This window comes from Doryrhamphus excisus, chromosome 8 (genome assembly GCF_030265055.1).
Source record: "Doryrhamphus excisus isolate RoL2022-K1 chromosome 8, RoL_Dexc_1.0, whole genome shotgun sequence".
In the NCBI taxonomy this organism is placed as follows: domain Eukaryota; kingdom Metazoa; phylum Chordata; class Actinopteri; order Syngnathiformes; family Syngnathidae; genus Doryrhamphus; species Doryrhamphus excisus.
Window position 1 is genome coordinate 17,791,108 of NC_080473.1, and position 24,120 is coordinate 17,815,227.

Here is a 24,120-nt window from a genome sequence, read left to right on the forward strand (position 1 = left end):
GTGTTGGAGATTGGGCTTTCATGCCGACTGAAGTCCAGACGGAGACGTGGAGGACATTTAGGAGCGAAAAAACAAAGTTGAAATGAGCTGCGGCGTTGAATAGCCAGCATGTTTTTAGAAAAATTCAGATTGACAACACAAGGTCTGTCTTTGAAGGCATCACCTGTGCCCTTTATCCAACGTGTCTAGTTCATGCCAATTGCTGACAGCACCGGTGTCCTGCTTCCCAGACGAGAAGGCCAAGTGGAGTCTTCTTCCTAATGTCCATTTACACCAGGGGTCTCAAACTCAATTTACCTGGGGGCCACTGGAGCTGGGTCTGGGCATTTATTACGCATATAGCATTTTATACGCATTTATTAAAAACAGAAAAATATACAAACTTTTTCAGTGCTTTGGTTCTGATTTTCTACAATAAATACACAAAATAAGATGAAAAATAAATAAACAAATCAAGAATAAAGAAAATCAATCAATCAGTAATAAATAAATATAATAATAATAATAATAAAACGGCAAATAATAAAAACTTAAGAAACCACATATAGTTGGTGGGTAGACAAATTATTTTTTCAGATTAAAATGAACAAAGCATTATTAGAGCCCTGTAGACATGACAAAACACGACTATAGTCACATTTATACTCTTTTTATTTACAACATATTGCGCAGCTGCAGGGTCTTTAACCTTTAACATGAATGTTAATCAAACGTAATATTTTTTTCTGGGTACATGATACCATATAGCATCCATATCAAACTTGCGCGGGCCGCACTGACATTAAACTTTCATATCAAGGCGGGGGCCTCAAACTAGTGTCCTGCGGGCCGCATTTGGCCCACGGGCCGCGTGTTTGAGACCGCTGATTTACACTCTCACTGGCCCTACCAGTGCTAATCCTTCAAGCTTTAAGATGATTAGAGCTGCTACCTCAGTAGAAATGTTCAAGTCCCGACTCAAGACTTATTTTTACAGCATGTAGCTAACAGTATTCATCCCAAGACTCCTGATGTCTCTACATGTAGGACCTGGACTACTATGCTGTTTGAATGTACTTTCTATATAATGTAGTTACTGTATATTGCGTCCACATCCATTGCAGCCTGCTCATCAGGGATGTCGTCGATTGTCACCAGCTTGTAAAGCCCTATGGGACTCTTTTGAGATGAAGGGCTACATAAATAAACTTGACTTGACAAAGCCAACAAACATAAACATACTGAGTCTGTGGGATTTCTACCTGTATATTATCTTTGAATAAAATAATATGTGATGTACTTATTTCCCATCTGCCTTCCATCATGCTTGGCGATGTGATGTGCTCTTGTACATATTTAAATATTTTATATTTAAGAATGCCACTTTGATACAATTGGCTGTTTTATTGGATAAAGTAAGATTCACCACATGGAATCGTTCTGTTTCTTGAATGGTACCCTAAGCCCTGTATCTAGGTGCATATGGAATGGCACAAATAGATTTATATCCTTTGTTGCTGTCCGAGACATTAGCCACCATCTTATGTCTTTTATGTCTTATTTTATGTAATTAACTCTACTATATCGGATCATGTAACTATGGTCATATTTCATTTGTTAATATTGAATCCTTCACTCATCTTCACTCATCAGGTCTGGAACCAATGACCCACCATAAAGGAGGAAAGCCCGATAATGAGGTCATATAAATCGACATATTTACTGTACTCTCCTATTTCCATGCAGAAGCGCTTGGACGTATCAGCCGCAGTGTTTCTGTTGCTGTGTGAAGGCGGTTACGTTCTATTGCCCCAAGTGGAGCCTCAAAGCGGTCTTCCAAAGCACATGTGACCTGTGAAGAGCCAGCAACCGTCGGCGCCGCAATGAAAGCCATCTGCCGGCTCCATCGCAACCAGCGTGGACGCCACCCGTAAAGTTACATCGAAAGTTCAAAGTGAGCCGAGCATCTGGCGAACACGCTGATTCCGGAAGCGTGTTTGTTTCCTGCGCATCCATCATGGTCACCTCCTGATGACTTATTCATTAACTTGTGCAGAACGGCCATCATGATGATGATGAGGAGAGTGGAAGAAGCGTGTATTTCAAGTAGCGTGTCAGCATTCCGTGGAATTAAAGCCACTATTAATCAATTTCAGCAGAGCTGGAGCATGCAGATGCCAGATGCAGAAGATGAGATATTTGCCGCAAGAAGATGATGTGTGTGTATAATGGAGGATGTCTCGGGGAGGCAAATCAAATAGCCTCTTGACTGCAAATAAAGCACCACCCAGGTGATAGATCTTCAGGCAATCTGGTCAGAGATGTTTACACTTGCTCTTATGTGAAATGATTCATTTTGCAATTAGCGATCGGCAGTCGAATTGGCCGGATGAAAGCTGAAACGTTAATGCCAATTGACTGGCACCGCGGGGAAAGTCACGTCTTGGATTCTTTTCCACATGTTTACTTTCCCCGGACTGCAGTGGGACATGTACATGTGTGATCAAGGGTAATTTCAAAGTGTGTCTCCAGGATACACTCAGCCTTTCTGTGGCCCCCTGCAGGGGCAGAACGCCAACATTTGCCCAGCTGTCAGACACAGCAGCTGGCCTCTGAAGTTGCACCCCGGGTGGGGGCGGCCAGCAGTGGGAGGTGGCGGCACCAGCACAATTTGAAAGTGAGGCTGTTCAATATCAGCGCGTCTTTGAGATTGTGCTGCCGTGCCACGAGCAGTCATCTTACATAACGGGCTTTGAAACGCTGCTTTTTACGCGCTGGGACTCTTTTAGCTTTCCGGCGTCCTCCAGAGAGGAAACAACACGATAGGTCAACGCACGCAATGACCAGAGTACTTGATATGTAGGTCACAGTCATGTCAGACGGCACAGACACCAAAACACTTCCACTGATGTTTTTTGGCAGTGGCTGTGCCCCAATTCAGGGAGGTCAGCAACTGTGGAAGCCAATCTCTGTGGGACCATTAACCGGGACAGTCTAGCCTCCATTGAGGACTCGTCATCGGTCCATTGCCGTGAAGAGAGAGCTGAAGTTCTCAATTTAGCGATCCATCTCCATACCTACCCTCACCTATGCTCATATGAGTTCTCCATAGGGTGGCTGGGTTCTCCCTTAGAGATAAGGTGAGATTCACTGTCATCCAGGGGAGACCTGCAGTAGATCTGCTGCTCCTCCGCACTGAAAGGACCCAGATGAGGTGGCTTCCCGGACGCTTGCCTGTGAAGCCATTCAGGGCATGTCACACTAGGACACATTGGAGGGACTGTCTCCCTGAACAGGCCTGGGAACGCCTCAGGATCCTCTGCCGCCTCCAAAACCAGAACTTCCAATAGATGGATGTCTATTAATTAAGGACAATGCATTTTGATGGACATGTGGTGCAAATATGGACCTTTGAGAATCCACGTCAGAGCTATTTCAGGCTGGGTCTTAATGTTGGTAATGGTTTTATTTCATTTGAACATGCATCAGATTACAATTGAGTGCATCCCATAATCAGTTCACAGTTCCACATGTCCAAAAGGAGTAGGAAGAAGCAAAGCTTATTAAATCCTACCCCTCCATCTGGTACTTTTACAATCAGTAACTGTTACATTTGTTCACTTCCTGCTTTCCATAATACAGTATATAATAATACAGTAATGTTTGGATGCGGTTTCAGTACATGTCTTTACGTAAAAACAATAATTGTCCCTCAAAGTGCTGCAGTGGTACCAGTCTCTAAACTGAACTACCTGGGCCCTCTCGGGGGGGGGGGGGGGGGGGGGGGGTCTGTCCAAAGTCATTAGCATTCTCATGCTGATGATGATGATGATTCACAATAATTCCAAACTAATGAAGAAGAGAGCACAGCTTCAGTAGAATCCCTCGGCTTGGCGGAGACAATAATGCCATGTCCCTGTTGGCGCTGCAACCTTGACAACCAAGCATCCCTCCATCCAACCATCCTGACTTTCATGTTCCTGGCACAACACAGGTACCTCGCTGAGACGACGCAGTGGGCTGGACTTGGCGGCACGGCTCCTGTCACGCTGCCTTCGCTTTCCGCCTTTTTTATCTCCTGTGATTCGTGACGCCGCCACCAGGTAGAAGGAGCTTTAAGGAGGCTCTTGGCGGCGCAGTGACATGAGGATAATCCAAACAGGAATCAATCATGGCATTGTTACTGGGGTAATAGGTGAGCAAATATGTTTCCTGGTGGCCGTCCTTATTATTCTGGGGCTGGCAGGCCCCCAGGAGACAGGGGAGCCAGATGGAATTGAGTTGTTGTCACTAGCGAGTGAACAGGTAATGAATTACTCCAGGACAAATGGGCCGCCTCATGGGAGATGAGGAATCCTCCCAGAAAGAGGGTGAATGACAGCATCCACAAAGACGCTTTTGCTTTTTCCCTGAACAACTAAAGATATATCACCCACCGGAAGAATGGGAATCCTCTGGCACGGAGACAGTGAGACAAAACAAATAGTCTCCAAAGCGCAAGACAATTTAGGACGCTGAAAGCCTGCGGTTGTGTCATGTTGTTGTTGACCAGCTGATTGCTTGCGCCATTCCACTAATGGCGTTTCTCCGGTGACGGTCATTGCTGCGGGATACGATTACGCCGTGGTAATTATGATGGTGATTTGCCATCTCGGCTGAATGAAGTCAGAGTGTATTATTTGTGACAGCGCCGCCGTGACTATCCCGCGCTGGATGATGCTGATGGAGGCGATGATTGGAGACACAAGGCTTCTGCCGGCGCAAGCGCTGATGAACGCGCTGGGCTTTGTGAAAGAGCGCCGCACACAATCACACCGCCGCTGCAGGGCGCCCGTGGCTCTCTTGAGGCACACCGCCTTACGACATGCTGCTTTGGAAACAGGAAAACAGATGGGAATCCATGATGTCATTGTATGGTCATATCACCTCGTACTTCGGTACGGGACAAGAAATTAAAAAATAATAAATAAATAAACTTAAACTATATTAGGAAAGCAGGAAGTGAACAAATGTAACAATTACTGATTGAAGTACCAGATGGAGGGGTAGGATTTAATTAGCTTTGCTTCTTCCTACTCCTTTTGGACATGTGGAACTGTGAACTGATTATGGGATGCATTCAATTGTAATCTGATGCATGTTCAAATGAAATAAAACCATTACCATTACCATTACCATTACCATTACCATTACCATTACCATTACCATTACCATTACCAACATCACCCCGACCTACCGTGTTGCCACATACACCACATGGCGGCGCTCTTATTCAAGCCCACAAGTGGCTTGACTTGCGATTTCTCACACAGCTCAATGCATCTGACAAAAGTGCGGCCCGGGGTCCCTTTTACAAAAAAATCAGCAGTAATTTTAGTCCAAATATCAAGAAAAAAAGTTGTCATTTGACAAGAACGATGTAATATTGTAAAAAGCAGAGAGTATTAAAGAAAGCTTAATAAAAGCAAACCAAACGATGAATAAAGCTGTGATTTTTGTTTGTTTTTTCCGAGAAAACAGTCCAACAATTAGGGGATAAAGTTCTAATTCCGGGACTAATACATAAGAAAGTGGAACAATTTCACAAATAAGCAAACATGGAGCGGTGATTGGACAAGAATAAAGCCAACTATGAAGAGACTCTGTGTGGGTACGTTAGTTTTATTGTTCCTGGTTGACTAGCATGGGTGTACACCGTAGCATTGCCTGCTGGAGGAACTCTGGCCATGGAAAAGGGAAAAGTAGCAGATACTACACAGGCAATTGTTAGGCAGGATAGGCTCCAGCCCCCCAGCACCTGAGTTGTATGGCTGGATGAAAGTCAAACATACCTGATGAAATGACCATGGCGGGGTGGGGGGGATACTGAAAAAAGCGTGCGCTGCTGTGAATTGTTCATGTTTTGCTGATAATGTATGCGTCCTCTGCTTGACATTTTGTCTTCATGCAAATAAATGATAATTAGGCAGATGGCCGCCCCTTGTAAGTAGCAGATTACTACGCGCTGCAATAGCCTGTTGGATTGCAAGGATTTGCTGATGTAAACAACAGCAGCCATGGATGCGTAACACAATAGCCCCAACAAGATAATGCCAGGAATGATAGGGTCTTATTATGAAATATATGATGGTCTTTACAGCCGTCGCTCTTGATAAGCCTCGGCAATGGGAAAGTCCGAACCAATATTTACATATATCAACCTTTTGTTGTTATTTCCTGCACGTTGCAACTGGGAATGTCTGAAAGTGACTCCACGCAGCTGCCAACCTGGAGCCCGGCAGATGTTGGCACTCCCGGTAATGAAAAGCATCCGTCTAGCAAACAAATAACAATTTACCACCTTCTCTGTCCTCAGCATCTGCTGAACAATAAATAGAAATAGACCACATTCACCGAGCATGTCCATGTAAGTCTCCATCTGCACACGTTTAACTCCCTCCTTCAGCCACGCCGAGCACCAGACGTGCACGGCAAATAAAGCACTCACCAAACGTGTGGTAAACTTGTGCCTGCACGTGCTGCGGCGAGCGTGCACGCCATAGCCGAACACGGAAACAAGGGCTAGCTGATGTGGCTGGAGTGTCTGTGTGAGATGCTTTCACGCAAGTGAAGTGTCGGCGTTCGCAGATGTCGAGGTATTTGTGTTGATGGAAGTGTGAAAGTGTCAGTGTGGGACGATTATGTAAGGAACACTTGCTCCGTGTTGTTTTGGATTGACGTGCATGTAAAGAAGCACTGGAAGCTTCTCAGCATTCAAAGCAGCTCACTAATAACGTCCTCCATCATGACGTTCAGAAAGTTGCTTCCCACCTTCCGACGCTTTCGTCAGGCTGTCACCCGTCTACAAAGCTCAGCATCAATGATGCATGCTTGCTATATAATACATGACAGTTAGTTGGGAGGAGGAAGACCAAAGCCCAGCACAACGCATGGACGCTGGCCCTCGAGCTCTGATGTCATTCTCCAAATACAGCACCGTAGCTTGCTATGCTATCTGTTGTGTCCTGACAGAAAACAAAGAATGATAGATGTGTAAAGGCGACTATAGGGGTGTTATTTCATGTGTACGGGGCTCTAATAATGTTAAAAAGTCATAAACAGCTTTTCTATCACTACCAAAATATTCTGTTCTACTTAGTGGAATTCACTTATCACGGTCAGGTCTGGAACCAATTAACCTACATATTGGTAAGACCTTTTGCTTGATGCCCAAATGTGACACTCACGTGCTTGTCAGTCCCTTATGATGTGTACCAAAATTGTACCAAAATTGCATGGTTTCTTTGTTTTCTTTCAGCTTTACACAGTGTGTATTCCATAAGGAAATACTATGTTTGTGTTACATTATTTGTCAAAAACAATAGTACAGGAGTCACAGTCAAGGTGCATGTTTTGACAGGTTTTCAGCTTTGTGTGTACGCGGTGGTTCAGTAGTAGAAGTTACAGTAGCTCCCAGCTTTTCCGTGACCATACACACAGTCCACATCATCAAACATGAGTCACACCCAAGAAATAAAGTACACAAGCAGGAGACTCCATCCCACACTTATTTGCAGTGAGCACACACCTTATTGTGCTACTGTCATCCTGACGCCCTAACAGTGCAGAACACGTCCATGATTGCTTGAGTCAGCAACAATGAGCAAACACCGCGAAGAAACTTTGTGTACTGCACGGCTGCTAAGTTTTAATAGGACGTGTTGTGTTGTAGTTTCATTTAGGACAGGTTTACAGTTTGGTTAATGATGCACCCCGAAGCTCATCTGGACCCCACCGCAACACCAACATCAATCCAGATGTTGTGATCTTTTCTTCTAATGAAACACTCGTGGGTTACATTTGTACCATGGGGGGCAAATGGGGGCAAAGGACCACGTTGGACATGAAGGTCCACTAAGCCTGATCCTATTGGGTGATTGGTTGGTACCAATCAATCATTTAGGCCTCTATCAAATCCCTTTTATTGTTTCTCTTTTGATTTTATACACTCCTGGTTTTTACGAGAGATGCATAATATCATTTTCCCCAAACAGATAGCGATAACTAGCTTCTCAAGACCAATACGATACATATAACCCAGAACTTTCTGATATCAACTTTTTTGATTGAGATGTACTAAGTGAATGTGAGTGTGAATGGTTGTTTGTCTATATGTGCCCTGTGATTGGCGGACGACCAGTCCAGGGTGCACCCCGCCTCTCGCCCAAAGACAGCTGGGATAAGCTCCAGCACCCCCGCGACCCTCGTGAGGAAAAGCGGTAGAAAATGAATGAATGAATGAATGAATATACTAAGTGTAGTTTGTGTACACCTGGAGGTGAGAAGGATGGAAGAAATGAGGATGTGACCAAGTGTACCTGTTGATGAGTCCTAATATCATGACATCACTATGACCACATGACTACTACCAGGAGAACCACCTGCTGTGGCCCAGCAAGGTGCACTGTATTCGGACACATGCTCCGAGCAGCCTGGGCCCATCTTCTTGATCTTAAAGGCAATAGAGGAGATCGAGCTCCTAATCTTTATGAACCTAGAGGCTCCAAACCCATCATTCATATTGACTTGAAGTTTCTCACACAGTTTGATGCACTGTACAAAACACCGTAACTTTAGGGTGTTTAGCCCAATTAAATTTGATAGCCACCTTTAAGGGGAAAATGGGCATGTGTGTCACATTTGAGCAAGATTAATTGAAAAACATGGCCGCCATCAGGAGAAATGTTTGCAGAGAGCAACTAATTTGCATTTGTGTAATGATGATGCAACTTAGCTGTACCGTTCTACAACAGAGGCTGCACCCCTTTTCAAGGTTTGAAGGTTTTGATTCTCACATCTACTTTGAAATGATTCATCTATTTTTACTCCTGTATGTTCCATATTTGCCCACCTGAGAATAGCCTCGTTAATGGACGGCTCTGCAGCTAATTGTGTTGCTCTGTGGACACAAGACTAATGAATACGCTTCTCTTCCCACTTGAACAAGTCAGGGAAGACATTGGTGGACAACAGCGGCGTCCTTACCACTGCACGCTACGTGTAAAACAAAACTCTCAAAGGATCCCGGAGCTGACAACCACCGCTGTAAAAAAAGGACCCCCAATTACCGCTTCTCAAAAGATGGCATCTTTCCGCTGATAAGAGCTGAAAGCGCTGGAATTGATTATTTGTGCAATAGGAAGCGCACTCAGTCATGGCCACTGTTTAATTAATGATGGCGGACAGAGATAGGCCGTTAGCTCCATAATGTCAGTCAAACACTCAGCTGAGAGGAGCTTTGTAAGCGATCCCACAAATACGAGGAACACATCTGTACGCCGCGCGTATACAAGCTAGGAAATGACGGGCGGAGACAGCAGATGCTGTCCCCTGGATGGAAGCACAGGTTGGACCACGTGGGGGGGCTGGGGGGTCACCGCCTCAGAGGGATTTTTTTGTTTGATTGAATAACGACAGACATTTCTTCTCCATAGTCCTTCTTACCTGCTGTGGACAAATTACACTTCAATCTAAATGTAGTAGCAAGTAGATATAAACAACCATGTCCACCATAAGACTATTGACATGGCATTAAAAAAAGATGTCTATTTTGTTACTTTTTTTCTTTTAATCTGCGTTCTTGGACCGCTACAATATTTTTTAAATCTTTTTTGTCTTTTTTATAGTATCCGTGAATGAGTTGTTCTTCAACAACGTCCACATTATAACGACACATAATTACACGCTTTTCATTTAGCATTTCACATGTTTATGTTTGTTGTTTGAGCTAAATATATATATATATACATATGTGTGTGTGTGAAAAATAGGCGTTAACACCAGTAACTAATTGATTAAGGTGCGTCAGACTCTGCGGGACACGTGCTGTATGCGCATGCGTTAATTTTTAATATTTTAATCTGCGTTCTTGGACCGCTACAATATTTTTTCATCTTTTTTATTTTTTTTTGTCTTTTTTTATAGTATCCGTAAATGACTTGTTCTTCAACAATGTCCACATTATAACGACACATAATTACACGCTTTTCATTTAGCATTTCACATGTTTATGTTTGTTGTTTGAGCTATATATATATATATATATATATATATATATATATATATATATATATATATGAAAAATAGGCGTTAACAGCAGTAACTAATTGAGTCAGACTCTGTGGGACAACTGCATGCGCATGCGTTAATTAGGCTAAGGAAAAGGTACAATATATATATAATGATAACAATGTCCAAGATGGTTAAGATACTAAGCTATATATTCTGTTGCCATGCAATCACGTGGATCAATCAATTAGTAAATGGCAATAAATCAAATAAAATAATAATAATAAAAATAGTGCTGGCTGACCTGCGGAATTTTGGTGATTTGTATATTTGTATTTTAGAAAATATTCCGTTATCAATAATTATTATTATATGACACACTGGAGCTTTTAAGACAACACAACTGCATAAAGATATGAATATGACATTGTCATGTATAATAAACGCCTTGATGCAGCAACACGTGTCGGCCACTTTATTAGGTACAATTCTGATTACCACTCTTTTAAGATGTCATACTTCTTAGATTGTGTATATGATTATTTGTAATACCAGAACCAAATGAAATAGTCTTAACTGATGATCGTGTACGGTCTACATTAGGCTGTAAACAATCCGATCATACCGATAGAAGTCCAAATACAAACATTATCATCATATTCATGTCTTAAATGGCCATTTATTCCTCAGAACAACAAAGCAAACTGTTGGTGTCAGCGAGGAGTGGCCCCTCCTCGTCATGACTCCAGCAAGGACCACCTTTCTCCTCCAGTCATCATCTGCCGGGGTGCATCCCTGCAGAGGGACCTCAGCCTCCTGCAGTAGAGGAGCTCCACGCCGAGCACCGCCGACCGGAACCGGAACAGCACACCGCGGAGCAAAGGGCTTGTCTTCGGGCATGGATGTTGGCGGCGGCTGATCTGAGGTGCGAGCCGACTTCTCTGGAGATCCGTCCGGGTGCCGACTCGGGTCTGCCGGAGAGGGACGCGCAGCCCCGGCAGCACCGGCGGTGGAGGTCCGCCGAAGAGTCCGAGCGGCGGGGCGAGGGGCGAGGAGCGGTGAGTAGAAGTATTTGTTTGTTGCATTGTCTGGCCACGGTTGGACCCGCGAAGCCCGATACGTCCATTTGCTTTAATCTTCCGCACCTGAGTGGAGTTAAGGTGCTTCCTACCTGCCTGGCTTCCTTCTTATGGAAGCAATGAATGACACTGCACACCTTGCATGAAGAATGACCACAAATGGTAGGATTCTCTTGCTTGATTGCATTTTAGCAGGTCACTAAGTCTGTTCAAATGTCATGTCAGTCATGTAGAATCATAGAAAGACATCTTTGACTTTTCTACTCTTGTATGTTAGATACTAGGACATGTACTACATACGTTGCTAGTATTTTTACTCATCTGGGGCCACTTTTAAACCAACACGTCCTTCTTTCTCAGACATGTTTTTAATGTGGGAGGGCGGCATGGCCAAGACGTCTTTTTAAAGCCTGGCATGCAGAAGGACATGCGTGTGCTGGTTCTGCTGCTGTTTGGCTTTCCTACCTTCTTTCTTTCCTTCCATACCTACCTACCTACCTTCTTTCTTTCTTCCCTCCTTCCCTCCAACCTCACTAATTTCCCAAACACATTCCCTACCAGCTTTACCGGAACATGCACGACTGGACACAACATTAGGTACGCCTGCATGCTGTTCAGCAGGACTGGAGCTGTCCCCGACCACAATATACGCCTCTAGATGGTGCTGGTCAACCCCATGAGGTGTCCAGGCAGCGTGACGGCATCTGTAAAGCTGCTAGGTGGAGAGAACCAGAGAAGCTGGTGGATGGACAGTAAATGTGATTGGAAGTTTCAGTGGCTGGTCTTATCAGCTGTAGGAGTTGATGAGCCGAAACCTGTTGGTGGTTGGACGCATTCCATAAATAAACTAAAAACTTAATTTGGTCCATCAACATGCAGAGGAGGAATACACCACGGCACTCAGCACTCCAATGTTTGGGCCGTCATTCAGGATAACATCTTAACGTCTGGAAGGATGACACCAACCCTCAACACCCACAACTTTCTACTTCTCAAGACCAATAGGACACCGCTAACCAAACAACCACTAACCAAACACCGCTAACGAATCACTTTTTACATTTAGATTGAACTGTAGACAGGAAATACCATGATATGACTACTACCAGGAGAAGTACAGAGGGGGAGGAGCCACCTGCAGTGGCCCAGCAGGGTGCACTGTATTCAGGCACACTCTCCGAGCAGCCGCTGTGGCGCCATGGAGGTGTCTGGCGAAACTTTGGCACGTTTCAAATGCCTCACTGCCGTTCTGGGGGGGTGAGAAGGTGTATGGGCTCCCCTCATGGCGGAGCACTGCATGCACAATGTCTTCCTGGTTGTTTACAAGTGAGCTCAGGGGAAGAGAAGACAGGTCATTAACATCACAGGAAGGAGAAAATAGGATAAAAGGAGCGCTTGATTTGGTCACCTGCACGGTACAGTAGTTTTATTATTATATATTATGTATAGTTTTTACTATTTATGTTATTGGATTTAACAGTATGACATGATAGTTCCCTCGGATAATTATCCTGCGCCTCAACTTTATTAATAAAAAAAGGCAACATCAGCAAAAGCAACCCCCCCCCCCCCCCCCCCCCCCCACCACACACACACACAGATACACACAGAGCCAGACAGTCCAAGCACATAGCTGCCAGGGTCCTTGGACGTGTTCAAGGATGGGTATCCCACCAATGATGAAAATGGACGTGTACTTTTGTAACTGAATATTATATAAATGCCAGGGGTGCCACAAGAGGGGCATTTTTTTCTCATTCAGAAAAAAGTGTCTGCTGGGCACAAGGCCTGGGATGATGGATAAATGAATAGATGAAAATGAAGGGGGTCATTTTGCCGGCCTCATTGGACATGATGGTCTGTTGTCCTGGTCTGAGGCAGGAAGGGTTCACCTTCTTCCATGGAACATGGAGTGTAATGTAGTAGGGATTGTACTGTATATTGTCATGTACTTACCTGTATTTTCCTCATTGTACTTTTTGTGAAAGTAAAGTAGAAAGTAAATCTTGTCTGGTGTATCTGGTGAACGGAGTGACACCCCCAGTAAATGCTGATCACTTTTGGAAATTCACTCATTCATTCATTTTCTACCGCTTTTCCTCACGAGGGTCGCGGGGGGTGCTGGAGCCTATCCCAGCTGTCTTCGGGCGTAAGGCGGGGTACACCCTGGACTGGTCGCCAGCCAATCACAGGGCACATACGTATAGACAAACAACCATTCACACTCACATTCATACCTATGGACAATTTGGAGTCGCCAATTAACCTAGCATGTTTTTGGAATGTGGGAGGAAACCGGAGTACCCGGAGAAAACCCACGCATGCACGGGGAGAACATGCAAACTCCACACAGAGATGCCCGAGGGTGGGATTGAACCCTGGTCTCCTAGCTGTGAGGGTTAGCTCTGCGCGCTAACCCCTAGACCACTGTGCCGCCACTTTTGGAAATAAGAACTATTATTCCATTGGAAACATCAGATGCTGTTAGAAAGGCCAAATTGCCGTATGTTAGAGCCAATCAACAGGCGGGATTGTTGTGTGTGATCGTGCGGGTGTACGTAATGTTATGGCCATGTTGAAGCTATCAGTGCCGATTTAAGACGGGAGGCTTTTGTTTCTAGTATTTCTCGAGACGCTCCATTGGTTGAGTCCTGCCTTTCATTTCTTTTTCATTGCGGAGTTGAAAAGGTGCCGTGGGATGAAATGCATATTTCAGCCTCACATCAGGGGAGCAGACGGATCCAATGGAACAGCTGCGTCCGTTTTGCTGGCCTCTAATCACAGTTCGCCGACGCATTCGCCGGCGCCACCTGCTGTCCGCCCGCTGCCGGATGGCAGGTGCGCTGAGCGTGATGTCTGGGACGCTAACGTTGACGGACACGAGCGCGTCGGCTTGAAATAAAAGAATATTGGCGGGCGGGGGGTGTGCGGGGAGGGGTGGGCTAATTGAAAATGACAACGATGCGATGAAGGCTGACCCCGAGGCCACGCGGAAGAAAATGTATTTGAGCAGGGAGGACAGAGGAGAGGAAGACGACGGCACCCACGGGTATCTGCTTGTCACGGGCAAGTCTTAGTGGAAACGGACATAAAAGTCTTGTGACCCAACAAGTCCCTGAAGCTTTGAGTCCGCTTCAACCGTGGCAACGCTGCGATGTGTCATCACGTCATCACGTCCAAGGCTGGCCTGGCACTGAGACGGAATCACTCGCAAAAACTCAAGCGCAGCAAAACTTTCCGTTTTCAACTGTGAAACTTTGCCAACACGCTGACGTCTTCCTGGTGACACCTGGACATTTTGTCTGGTGCTTTCATTTTGTTCCATCTGCTTCCTGTCTGAGGCTAATCGCTATCTTATCCTGAGTCAGTCGTGTCCTTAAGTGCAGGACGAGGCCGGGCCATGACCGTTCCTGTTCCTACCTGAACCTTTCATGCGCCCCATTGCATATCCTCTTACTGGTTTCCTGGTGGTCTCCTCTTTCTCTATGTTCATGATGCGTTTATGTGTTAGTCTGAGCTGTGCCTCCTTTTCCATCTTAGTTAGGGGTTAAGGTCTTAGCCTTAACACTACCTTCTTCCTTCTGAGTTAGGGTTCGGGGTGAGGGCCTTAGCCTTACCTGTACCTCCTTTCCTTCTTAGTTCTTTTGTAGTTTTGTAGTAGTTTGTATTTTTTCATGATGTTTGAGCGTATACCGTCCCTCAACCCCAAGAAAATACACCCCTAAAAGTGGGTAAAACCATAAATGAGGTCATGCAAAACCACACTCAAGAAACAGGTGCAACTTGCAAAAGATCAGTATTCACCCAATAATTGCATGTTTTGTTTTTCTGCTTTTCACTGTGCTACTGGTAGTTTTTTGTGGGAGTACCGGTGTTGATCACTCGGGTCGATCACTGACTGTGGTCAAAAAAGGCGAGTAGCAACTCCAGAACTCTGTGAGCTTGTAATTTTCACACGCTCACTGTGTGCGCACCCTATATTGCTACACAGATGGCCGCTTACTTACACACACTGATACATTGTTGCTTACAGCTTGCACTGCTGACTCTTCAACATGATCAAAGAACATAGGAAAGGCATCGGACTTCAGCAACAGTTTTTGGTGCATAGTCCAGCTTGGCCTACGCAGGAAAAGCATAATAGGCCTCCTTTAATGAATTCATCACACAATCAATGAAATGAAGTGGATAATTTTGCTGGAAAGAATATATTGCCTAGCGATTCCGTCCATCCATTTATCCCTCTATTATGCCACTTATCCTATATACTAGAGTCACAGGCATGCTGGAGCCTATCCCAGCTGAGAGGCCGAGGTAAAACCCTGGACTGGTGGCCAGCCAATGGCAGGGCATGCCATGTTCACTGTGTCGGTTTTCCTTGCCTCCCGCCTCCAACAGGCAGGAAGGGGGTTCACTCTGAGCATTGGGTTTGGGTTAGCATTAAAGAGTGGCGTGAATAGCAAGTGTGTGCAAATGCTACTGAAATGTTTTATGGTGGCAAGGTTTTGACCCTGGAACAGATGATTTCTTTTCCTACTGAATTATTTCCATCGGGAGGAATTGTTCACCAGTGTCCCCGGGCAGAATAGAAAGCTTTGCGATGCCTTGGATGAGTGACAGCAAATATCTTTCATGTGCAGATATGTAAATACGGAAGGATAGAAGTCTTTTGAAGAAAAGTTGCTGATAACATTTCCTTGTTACATAAAGCCAACCTCGCCGGTCGTGCTTCGGCTGAGCGACAAACACCACCCTCCGGGATTCATCTGACATCTTCATTTATATAATTGCTGAGATGCTCAGTGCCCCCCCCTGCATGTCACTCTTATGAATGACTTGGATGCTGACGCCAGTCGAGCAGACAATCCCACAAGCACCACTGCTCCTGACACGCCGGAGCCTCGCCGAGACAAAATAGGGCCTGATAATGACATTACGTCCCCTCATTGGATCATATTTTCTTTTAGTTGGGAAGGGGGAAGCTGGGAACGCTCCATTTGACATCCCATGGCAGGCGCACAATGTCAGCATCCTTTATTGTGAAACTGCAGCGGCTGTCTGAAAGAGCAAGTATCCAGAACAAAACCAAATTAAAACCAAAGGAGAGGAAACAAGCAAAGTGATTGGGCGACATGTTACATTGCTTTCTGTTTGTTCTGCCGAGTGTTCAGCCAAAAATACCACAGCAGATACTTCCTGTTCTGAAGCCTTGCATGGCCGAGTTGCACCTTGGAAACATAGGAATATAGCATATACGTAGCATTGATCCTTACACTGTAGGTCTTTTACATCACGGCCGCCTACCGTGGTCAACACAATGTCATCTATCCCCAAATGGACTACATTTACTATTAATAGATATTATCCTAGATTGTCATCATCAGAAAATACACAAGTATTATTAATACACATACTATTCAGAACCAATATATTTGTATATACAACAGTTTGATACAATTCAATGTGATTCCATTCAATTCAATTTGTTTGTTATCGTAGACATGAATCTTCCATCATAACATGAAGGTACCAATTATATGAAAGTATTACTAATGCACAGTATCTACAGTATCAATAGTGTCAATATTACCAACAGTATCTACATTATCAATAGCGTCAACAGTGTCTACAGTATCAATAGTGTCAATTGTATCTACAGTATCTCTACATCCTGCTGAAAAAACAGCATAGACCAGCATGGAAATTATGCTGGTCTATGCTGGTCCACCAGCTAAACCAGCATAGACCTTCTGGAAGATCTACAAAACTTAATGTGCGAGTTATTGTGTGTAGCTGCTCTATAGGAGTCCACAACCCAATACAAAGTCCAAAAATGAGCAGAATAGATCCCCTTTAATATAAGATAAAATCATCTAAAAAGTATTTTTTCAGTGAGACATTAAGAACTTTTCTTAAAATTTTCTTAAAATTGTTAAGTCAAGGGGACTAGAAAAGATCTAGTTTTGAGTCATATGTCTCATCTGAAAATGAAGATGACTCATCTTGTTTTAAGAAATATGCTCAACTCAAATTAAGACATTCAATCTGAAAACTGCTTCATTGAAAATGTCAGAATGCAGACTATTTTTCTTCCATTTCTATCAAACCACGTCCTTGTGATAAAGACAAAAAAACCAGAAGGACGCTCTGGAAGTTTTTTTTTTTTACCCTTTTTCTCTGTTCTTTTAAAACAATCGTTTCAGTGACAGGAAGAGTGAGCACTCTAGTAATTAGATGTTTTTTCTGCTTTCTGTGAAGCACAAGCAGTAGAAATGGTAGAAATGAAGTGTGAAAAGCTCAAAAACAAGCTGAGAAAGTGAGAGAAAAGATGGTCTTCTTGTCATCTCCTCGTCATTTTAGTCATCTGCTGTTTGACAAGCACCCTGCTGATCCTAACTGAAACCCCCCACGCGTGACAAACGTGTCAAATGTCAAGCAGTGTTGTAATTAACACCAACGACATCACAGCACAAAGATGGCCTCAAAGGGCGACCTCTCTCCCGTCGCCCTTTTTCTTCCTCCTTGGCTTCCCGGGCATCCAGCAGCCTGCTGGGTTTAGGATGAGCTGAAATGTTTGGCAGACTCATTCTGCTTCATTACGTCCTTCTTTCATCAGCGTCCGTGTGAACGAGGACAAATACTCAAATACTCCACCGTCACCTTGCCATGGCAGGACTTTGACACAAATATTTAAGACATATTTCATGATATTCAATCATAGCTAACCCCATGAGGGAAATCAAAGAATATATACTTTATAACAGAAATGATATTTCTTTGTGTTACCCATGTGATTCTGGTTAGTATCATCCATCCTTCCAGATGGTCCGACTCAAACCAAAACCAACTTTAACCAAGGCAAGTGTTCCCAAAAAAAGTAAGGCTTTCAATGTTAGTGCAGACCTAGCAACATTCATTCATTCATTCATTTTCTACCGCTTTTTCCTCACGAGGGTCGCGGGGGGTGCTGGAGCCTATCCCAGCTGTCTTCGGGCGAGAGGCGGGGTACACCCTGGACTGGTCGCCAGCCAATCACAGGGCACATATAGACAAACAACCATTCACACTCGCATTCATACCTATGGACAATTTGGAGTCACCAATTAACCTAGCATGTTTTTGGAATGTGGGAGGAAACCGGAGTACCCGGAGAAAACCCACGCATGCACGGGGAGAACATGCAAACTCCACACAGAGATGGCCGAGGGTGGGGACCGAACCCTGGTCTCCTAGCTGTGAGGTCTGCGCACTAACCACCAGACCGCCGTGCCGACCTAGCAACATGTAGAGTATAAATGTATAGTACTCAATGTATGCTTGTATGCTCTCCGAGTTGGTGCATTTTCCTACTTTCACTTTCAAATTCACTCTGTACAGATATGATCAGTTTCGGGAGGGGGTGTGTGAAAAAATTTATTTCCCTTAGGGAATGCATGACAGAAAATAATTGAGGAACAGAACACATTTTATTGACAATAATTATAGTTTTACACACAGAAAATAATGCAAAAATAATGACAAACAGAAACAGACCGGTTGACCGGTTGACCGGTCTGAAACTGGTCAACAGAACATTTAACCAAGAGTGGTAAACAAGGAAGGGGAGGAGGGGAGAATATACGTATGTTTGGAGGGCGATCCCTTTTTTACGCTCATTTAATGTGCAGTTTTACATTGAATAAACAATACCACAAGCATGGTATGTACTGTATGCCATAGACAAATGAACATTTCACTTCACTTCGACCTCATTTTTTGCCAAAAACCTGCATTCATTTTTTTTTTTTTTTTTTTTCAAAAACCTGCATTCATAGTCATACTGGAAAAAGGTTTACCTGTAAAAAAGTTATTCAATAATTCCCATTTCTGTTCAGTACAGTAGTAAAGATCATTAGTTTATTAGATACAGTCTGTGGTCTATCATTGGTTAGCATCGTGTCCAGCTGCCATGGAGACAGTTAGCAAGAAATAATACAAGGTAGCACAACACAGATTTGTACGAGTGTATCGATATCCATAAGTAATTCTGTTTGAGAATCGATACCGCTCTCGATACCCATCCATCCATTACTAGTTGAGAACATTTAGAGAAGTACCAGAAGCTCATGTTAGCACAGTTAGCATAACACCCCCTCCTCCGAAGCTCTCCAGACTTACCAGGTGCTTCCTCTTGGAGTCTTAGCTAACAGTGTGCTATCAGTTGCCAGAGTCTGTCAACAAGGTGATGATGGGAGAGAAAATGCTCCCAGATTGCTGATGTTCTTTTCCCTTCCCGCTGATTTGATGTGGCAGGAGAGGTTTTTTACATGTTTTTGTTATGGAGCCGTGGTGCGGTAGAAAGATTAGCCAGATGAAGGTGCGCCGTCTCAGGCATGGCGGGCGAGGTCTGAGGCGGCATCTGCAGCCTGCTGATAGTTCAAAATAAAAGATTAGCCGAAACGACTGAGACGCCTTTTGACATTTGAAAGATTTGGATTCATTGCGTGGCGCGCCGTGGAAATAAAGACAGACCAGGAGAGCTGTGCAGGTTTTATGCATAAACTTTAGCTGAACTTTTTGCTTTTTCCCCTCGGTGGGGGTATGCTGGGGGGGACAGGTGGGGCACTGTGAGTTTGTGTTGCGTATCTGTGTGACAACATTGTGTGTCTGGTTGTGATGTCAGCGTCCTCACTGCTGTCGGCAGGTTCTTTGGCTTCCTGACTCCCACTGGCCTTAGTTTGATAGTTTTTATAAACGCTTTGCTACGCTGTATTGCTATTATACACAGATCTACAGTAGCCTGTATGCTTTCAAAAAGACCAATATAATAACTGTTTTATATCAAACTTCATATTTATATGTAAGTGTAGTTTCTGCACACCTGGAGGTAAGAAGGACTGGAAGACATGAAATAGTATGACAAGACTACTACCAGGAGAACCAGAGTATAGAGGCGGAAGAGCCACTTTCTGTGGCCCAGCAAGGTGCACTGTACTCGGACACACACTATGATCCGCCCCAATGCCTGGACAGGACCAAAAAAAATAAGCTTTTTTTATTATTATTATTATAGTCCATGCTAGTTTTACATTACCATCACACTTAAGTAGCTATGGTTGTCCATCATTCTTACATCCATGTAGTTGTTGGCTCTGGTTCTTAGTCCAGAGAAGGAGAGGCAGATGGACGCCCACTTCCTGTTCTGTTCTTTGCAGTGATCATTTCACTGATAACTGCTTTGAAGGAACATCTTTACAAGAAGCATTTGGCTCACACATTTTCAAAAAAGGATGCTATTCTCACGGTACACAAAACAAGGAACAATGACCACTGCGGCAAAGTCATGCTCCATCTTCGAAACACTCTTCCACCATAGTGACAAGGTTAGCTCTACGCCAGAGCAGTAATCCTATCAGGTTTTAAGTCTCCATACCAAAAGAAGAAAGCTGTAGATTTGAACGTTTTGTGTGACTCCAGGTGGCCAAAGTGTCTTGGTGACTTATTGGTGGATTTTACTTATTAATTCAAAATCTTCTCATGTTCTTCAACATAACACTGTTGCTTTTTAGGGATAAATGCCAGGGCAAGAATCTTGTAGATGTTAAAGATCATGCAAAGACGTAGGCCTGATCCCAGGATCAATGATTGGACCTTCCTTAAAAAGCTCTGCTACTCACAATTTTTAGCAAAGCCATCATTTCCTTCCGCTTATACCGGTTCGGATTGTGCGGGCAGCGGTTTCACTGAGGAGGTCTAGACTTCTCTGTCTAAATGCAGTCTCGAGGCCACCTCTCCCAGTTCCCTCCAGCGTGTCCTGGGTCTGTCTCGTGGCCTCCTTCCGACTGAGTATGCCCAGAACACGCAGCGACCGCATTACTGCAGATGCTGCGCCCCAAGATACGTCAACTCCTCCACTGAGGAAAGACCTCACTCCCAACCTGAAGGGTGCAATCTACCCTTTTCTGGGTTAGAACCATGGGCTCAGATTTGGAGGTGTTGAGTCTCATAGCAGAAGTAAACGTTGAAGGTCACAACTTGATGTGGCCATCAAGACCACATCATCAGATGGGATCATTAGGCCCCCAAACTGGACACCCTCACAGCTTGGTTGCACATAGCAATCATGTCCAAGCAAATAATGAACAGAGTCGGTGAGAAAGGGCAGCCTTGGCAGAGGTCAGTGTTCATTGACAACTTTGCTGACAATGTGAACCAGGCATTGTTCTACCTGGTTCTACTGACTATGGAATGATGCAGAGAGAATGATCAGCCCACCAAGCAACATTTAGCGAGGTACCCCCTACTACGTGCCATACGGCCCTTGAGCACCTGAAGCAGGAGCCTGCCTCTCAATTCTCCAACCTTTTGGGGAGTATAACTACATATGTGACAGAGTAAGAGATATGAGGTCAAAGGTCACCCAGTTCTACCCAGTATTTTCATTCAAACGTAGTCTACTCAGTTATCAACAGGTCTAGTTGTTATGAAGGGGAAGTCAGCATGTATCGTGTATCTAATGCAGCTAATGTGTCTTGTGTCAGACCCAACTGACTATCGAAGTCAAAGCTAATGGCTAAACGGCTGAAATCAAGGTCTGTACGCAGCGGCCTTAAAAAGCAGGATGGCAAGAGCTGTAGATGAAAAGCCAAGAGTTCTTAGGGTCATTGCTTTTTATTCCAGAGTAATAAAATATCTCACATTCTCTGTGAGAATAGGAAATAACCTGACCAGCTGCTCTGATCCCAATTTCAGACCTTTCCCAACCAATGTACCAGTCGGAGACTTTTATATGTATAATGCTGAGAAAAGATGAAGGCTTTGTGACTGTCCGTTTATCTGCTGGTTCTTGGTCTATGGAACATCGCAAACCGATGAAGCCACAAGGACAGAGACACACTGTGTATAATTATTACTGTACTTACTGTAGATACAGGTGGTGTGTACAGAAGGTACTGTGCTTTCATACATACAGTATATGAGTACACATACGTATGAGTATACAGTATGTGGGTAAATGTTATTCCATCTTGTCAAGAGGCGATACTTACAGTAAGGTAGGATGTACAGTGGCCTCCAGAACTGCTGGAGCAGGGAGATCCATTTCTTTATTTGGGTTTGCCATGAAAAGATGAATATATGTATTTCTTTAATAACATCTATCGGTGAAGTTGAGAGATGACTGGCAACGACAAGCATTTGGAATGCCCTGAAGACGAAAGCAAGCACTGGTGTACCAAGTCACAGATGTGGAACAGGTTCATCCATCTATCCATCTTCTTCCGCTTATCCCAGGTGGGCTGATGCAGCCTAAGCAGGGAACCCCAGACCTCTCTCCCTGGCTATGTCGTCCAGCTCTTCCCAGCGAATCCCAACATTTTCCCAGGCCAGACGGGTCTTCTTTGAGCCCTCTTACTGGTCATACGTGCGTGCCCTGATGCCTTGGTTCCTCTCCAGGTGGAGAAGCAGTGGCTGTCCTCCAAGCATATCTCTTAGAGTTACCTCTTTGTGGCCGCTAGTTCCCACCATCTTTTTGGTCACTACCCAAAGCTCATGACGATAGGTGAGGGTAGGAACGGAGATGGACCGGTAAATTGAGAGCCCTGCCTTTGGGCTCATTTCCGTCTTCACCACAAGGGATCGATGCAGAGGCCGCACCAATCTTCCTTCTGTCTATCTCAAGTTCCATCCTTCCCTCAGTCATGAACTCCTCAACTTGGGACAGGATCTCATACTTGGAGGTGCTGATGTTCATCCAAACCGGTCCAGGGAACAGGTAGAGCAAAGAAAACATCAGCATGATGACATTGAGCGAGCTGGAAAGAAACAATTATTAGTGACTTCAGCAACAACCTGCACATGGAAGAAGAATTTGCCCAAAAAGTCCAAAGGTGCATGAACGGATGAAAGTTTGAGGCTGGTCTAAATACGGTAAATATATTATGACGTATTGCTTGTGAGGAGGTTGCGGTTCTTTCACCTCCTCGGTTCTGACAGCTGCTGCATGCATCCCAAGTGTTCTTCTGACCGGATGAGACCTTTGCATGATCCGGACCAGTTCTACTGTCTCTGACATTTTGTTGTTTCCAATTCCTATCCAAGTCATGGTATCGCTGGGTTCCGTCCTCGGCTCGCCTCCTGCCGTGTCTCCTCCGACAGCCACTGGATTTATTCCACCCAAGCCAGCGAGGGAGCATAATTCCTTGAATATATTTCTCTTATGTAATAGCAGACCCCTGGTGGAGGGATGAGTGATTTAATCATGCGGCCCAGTGTCGTCGTGCTGACAATGAACCCTGCACACAGTCAGCAGTGTGATGCATAAAAGTACATTTATTTATCCGCATGCAGACGAGAAGAAAGGGAGCCGTGATGGCAGCATCATGTCCTTCAGATATGAGACTGACGCGAGGCTCCATTAGGCATGGAGATGAGACACCATTTGGCGGGAAGCGGCTTTATATGATGCCGTTATTCAAAGCTTCCACGGTGTGATAAAATCTGATGGTGGCGCTGTGTGGCTGTCTGCCGATTACCGTACTGTTGGAAAAACAAGCCTTTCATTGGCTACTTTCCACATCCAAGCAAGCAACCAAATGCTACTTATTGACTTGGATACTTGGAGGACTTGTGGTTTGCTTGGAATATTGTTATTAGCACATTCCATCCATCTATTTGATTAGCTATAGCTATTTGGTAGAGTAGACCAGACAGCTATCCAAAATTTCATCTAATTCCAACAGGTTTGCAAACTCCACAAAAAGACGCCCAATGGTCCATCTTCTCCAGGTACCGACGCATGGTACCGTTGATTTTACGTGAATGGCTTGGTACCCAATAGCCCAATATTCGGTACCCACACCTAGTGTCCAGTCAGTGCCACATCATAAAACGTCAAAGGATAACAATACAGTGCTATGCCATGACAAATTGCAAATAAAATTATGCACCGACTGTAGCAGAAATGATGCGTGTATTTTCCACCACATCAATGATGACTTCCACTGCAGATCATTTTACATGATGCATCTGCTCTTCA

The 24,120-nt window shown here is 44.5% G+C and overlaps 1 protein-coding gene across 2 annotated transcripts in view; it reads left to right on the forward strand.

Annotated features, from left to right (window-relative positions):
- Positions 1–10,765: 10,765 nt before the first annotated feature.
- cntn5 (contactin 5) overlaps positions 10,766–24,120 on the forward strand; it is an 83,595-nt gene continuing 70,240 nt past the window's right edge. The window contains exon 1 of one of the 2 annotated variants that reach the window (XM_058079845.1): positions 10,766–11,267. In XM_058079845.1, the coding sequence (XP_057935828.1) occupies positions 11,248–11,267 (20 nt within the window). In that variant the 5' untranslated portion in view covers positions 10,766–11,247. The remainder of the gene's footprint in view (positions 11,268–24,120) is intronic. The other variant, XM_058079846.1, reaches the window with a different exon arrangement.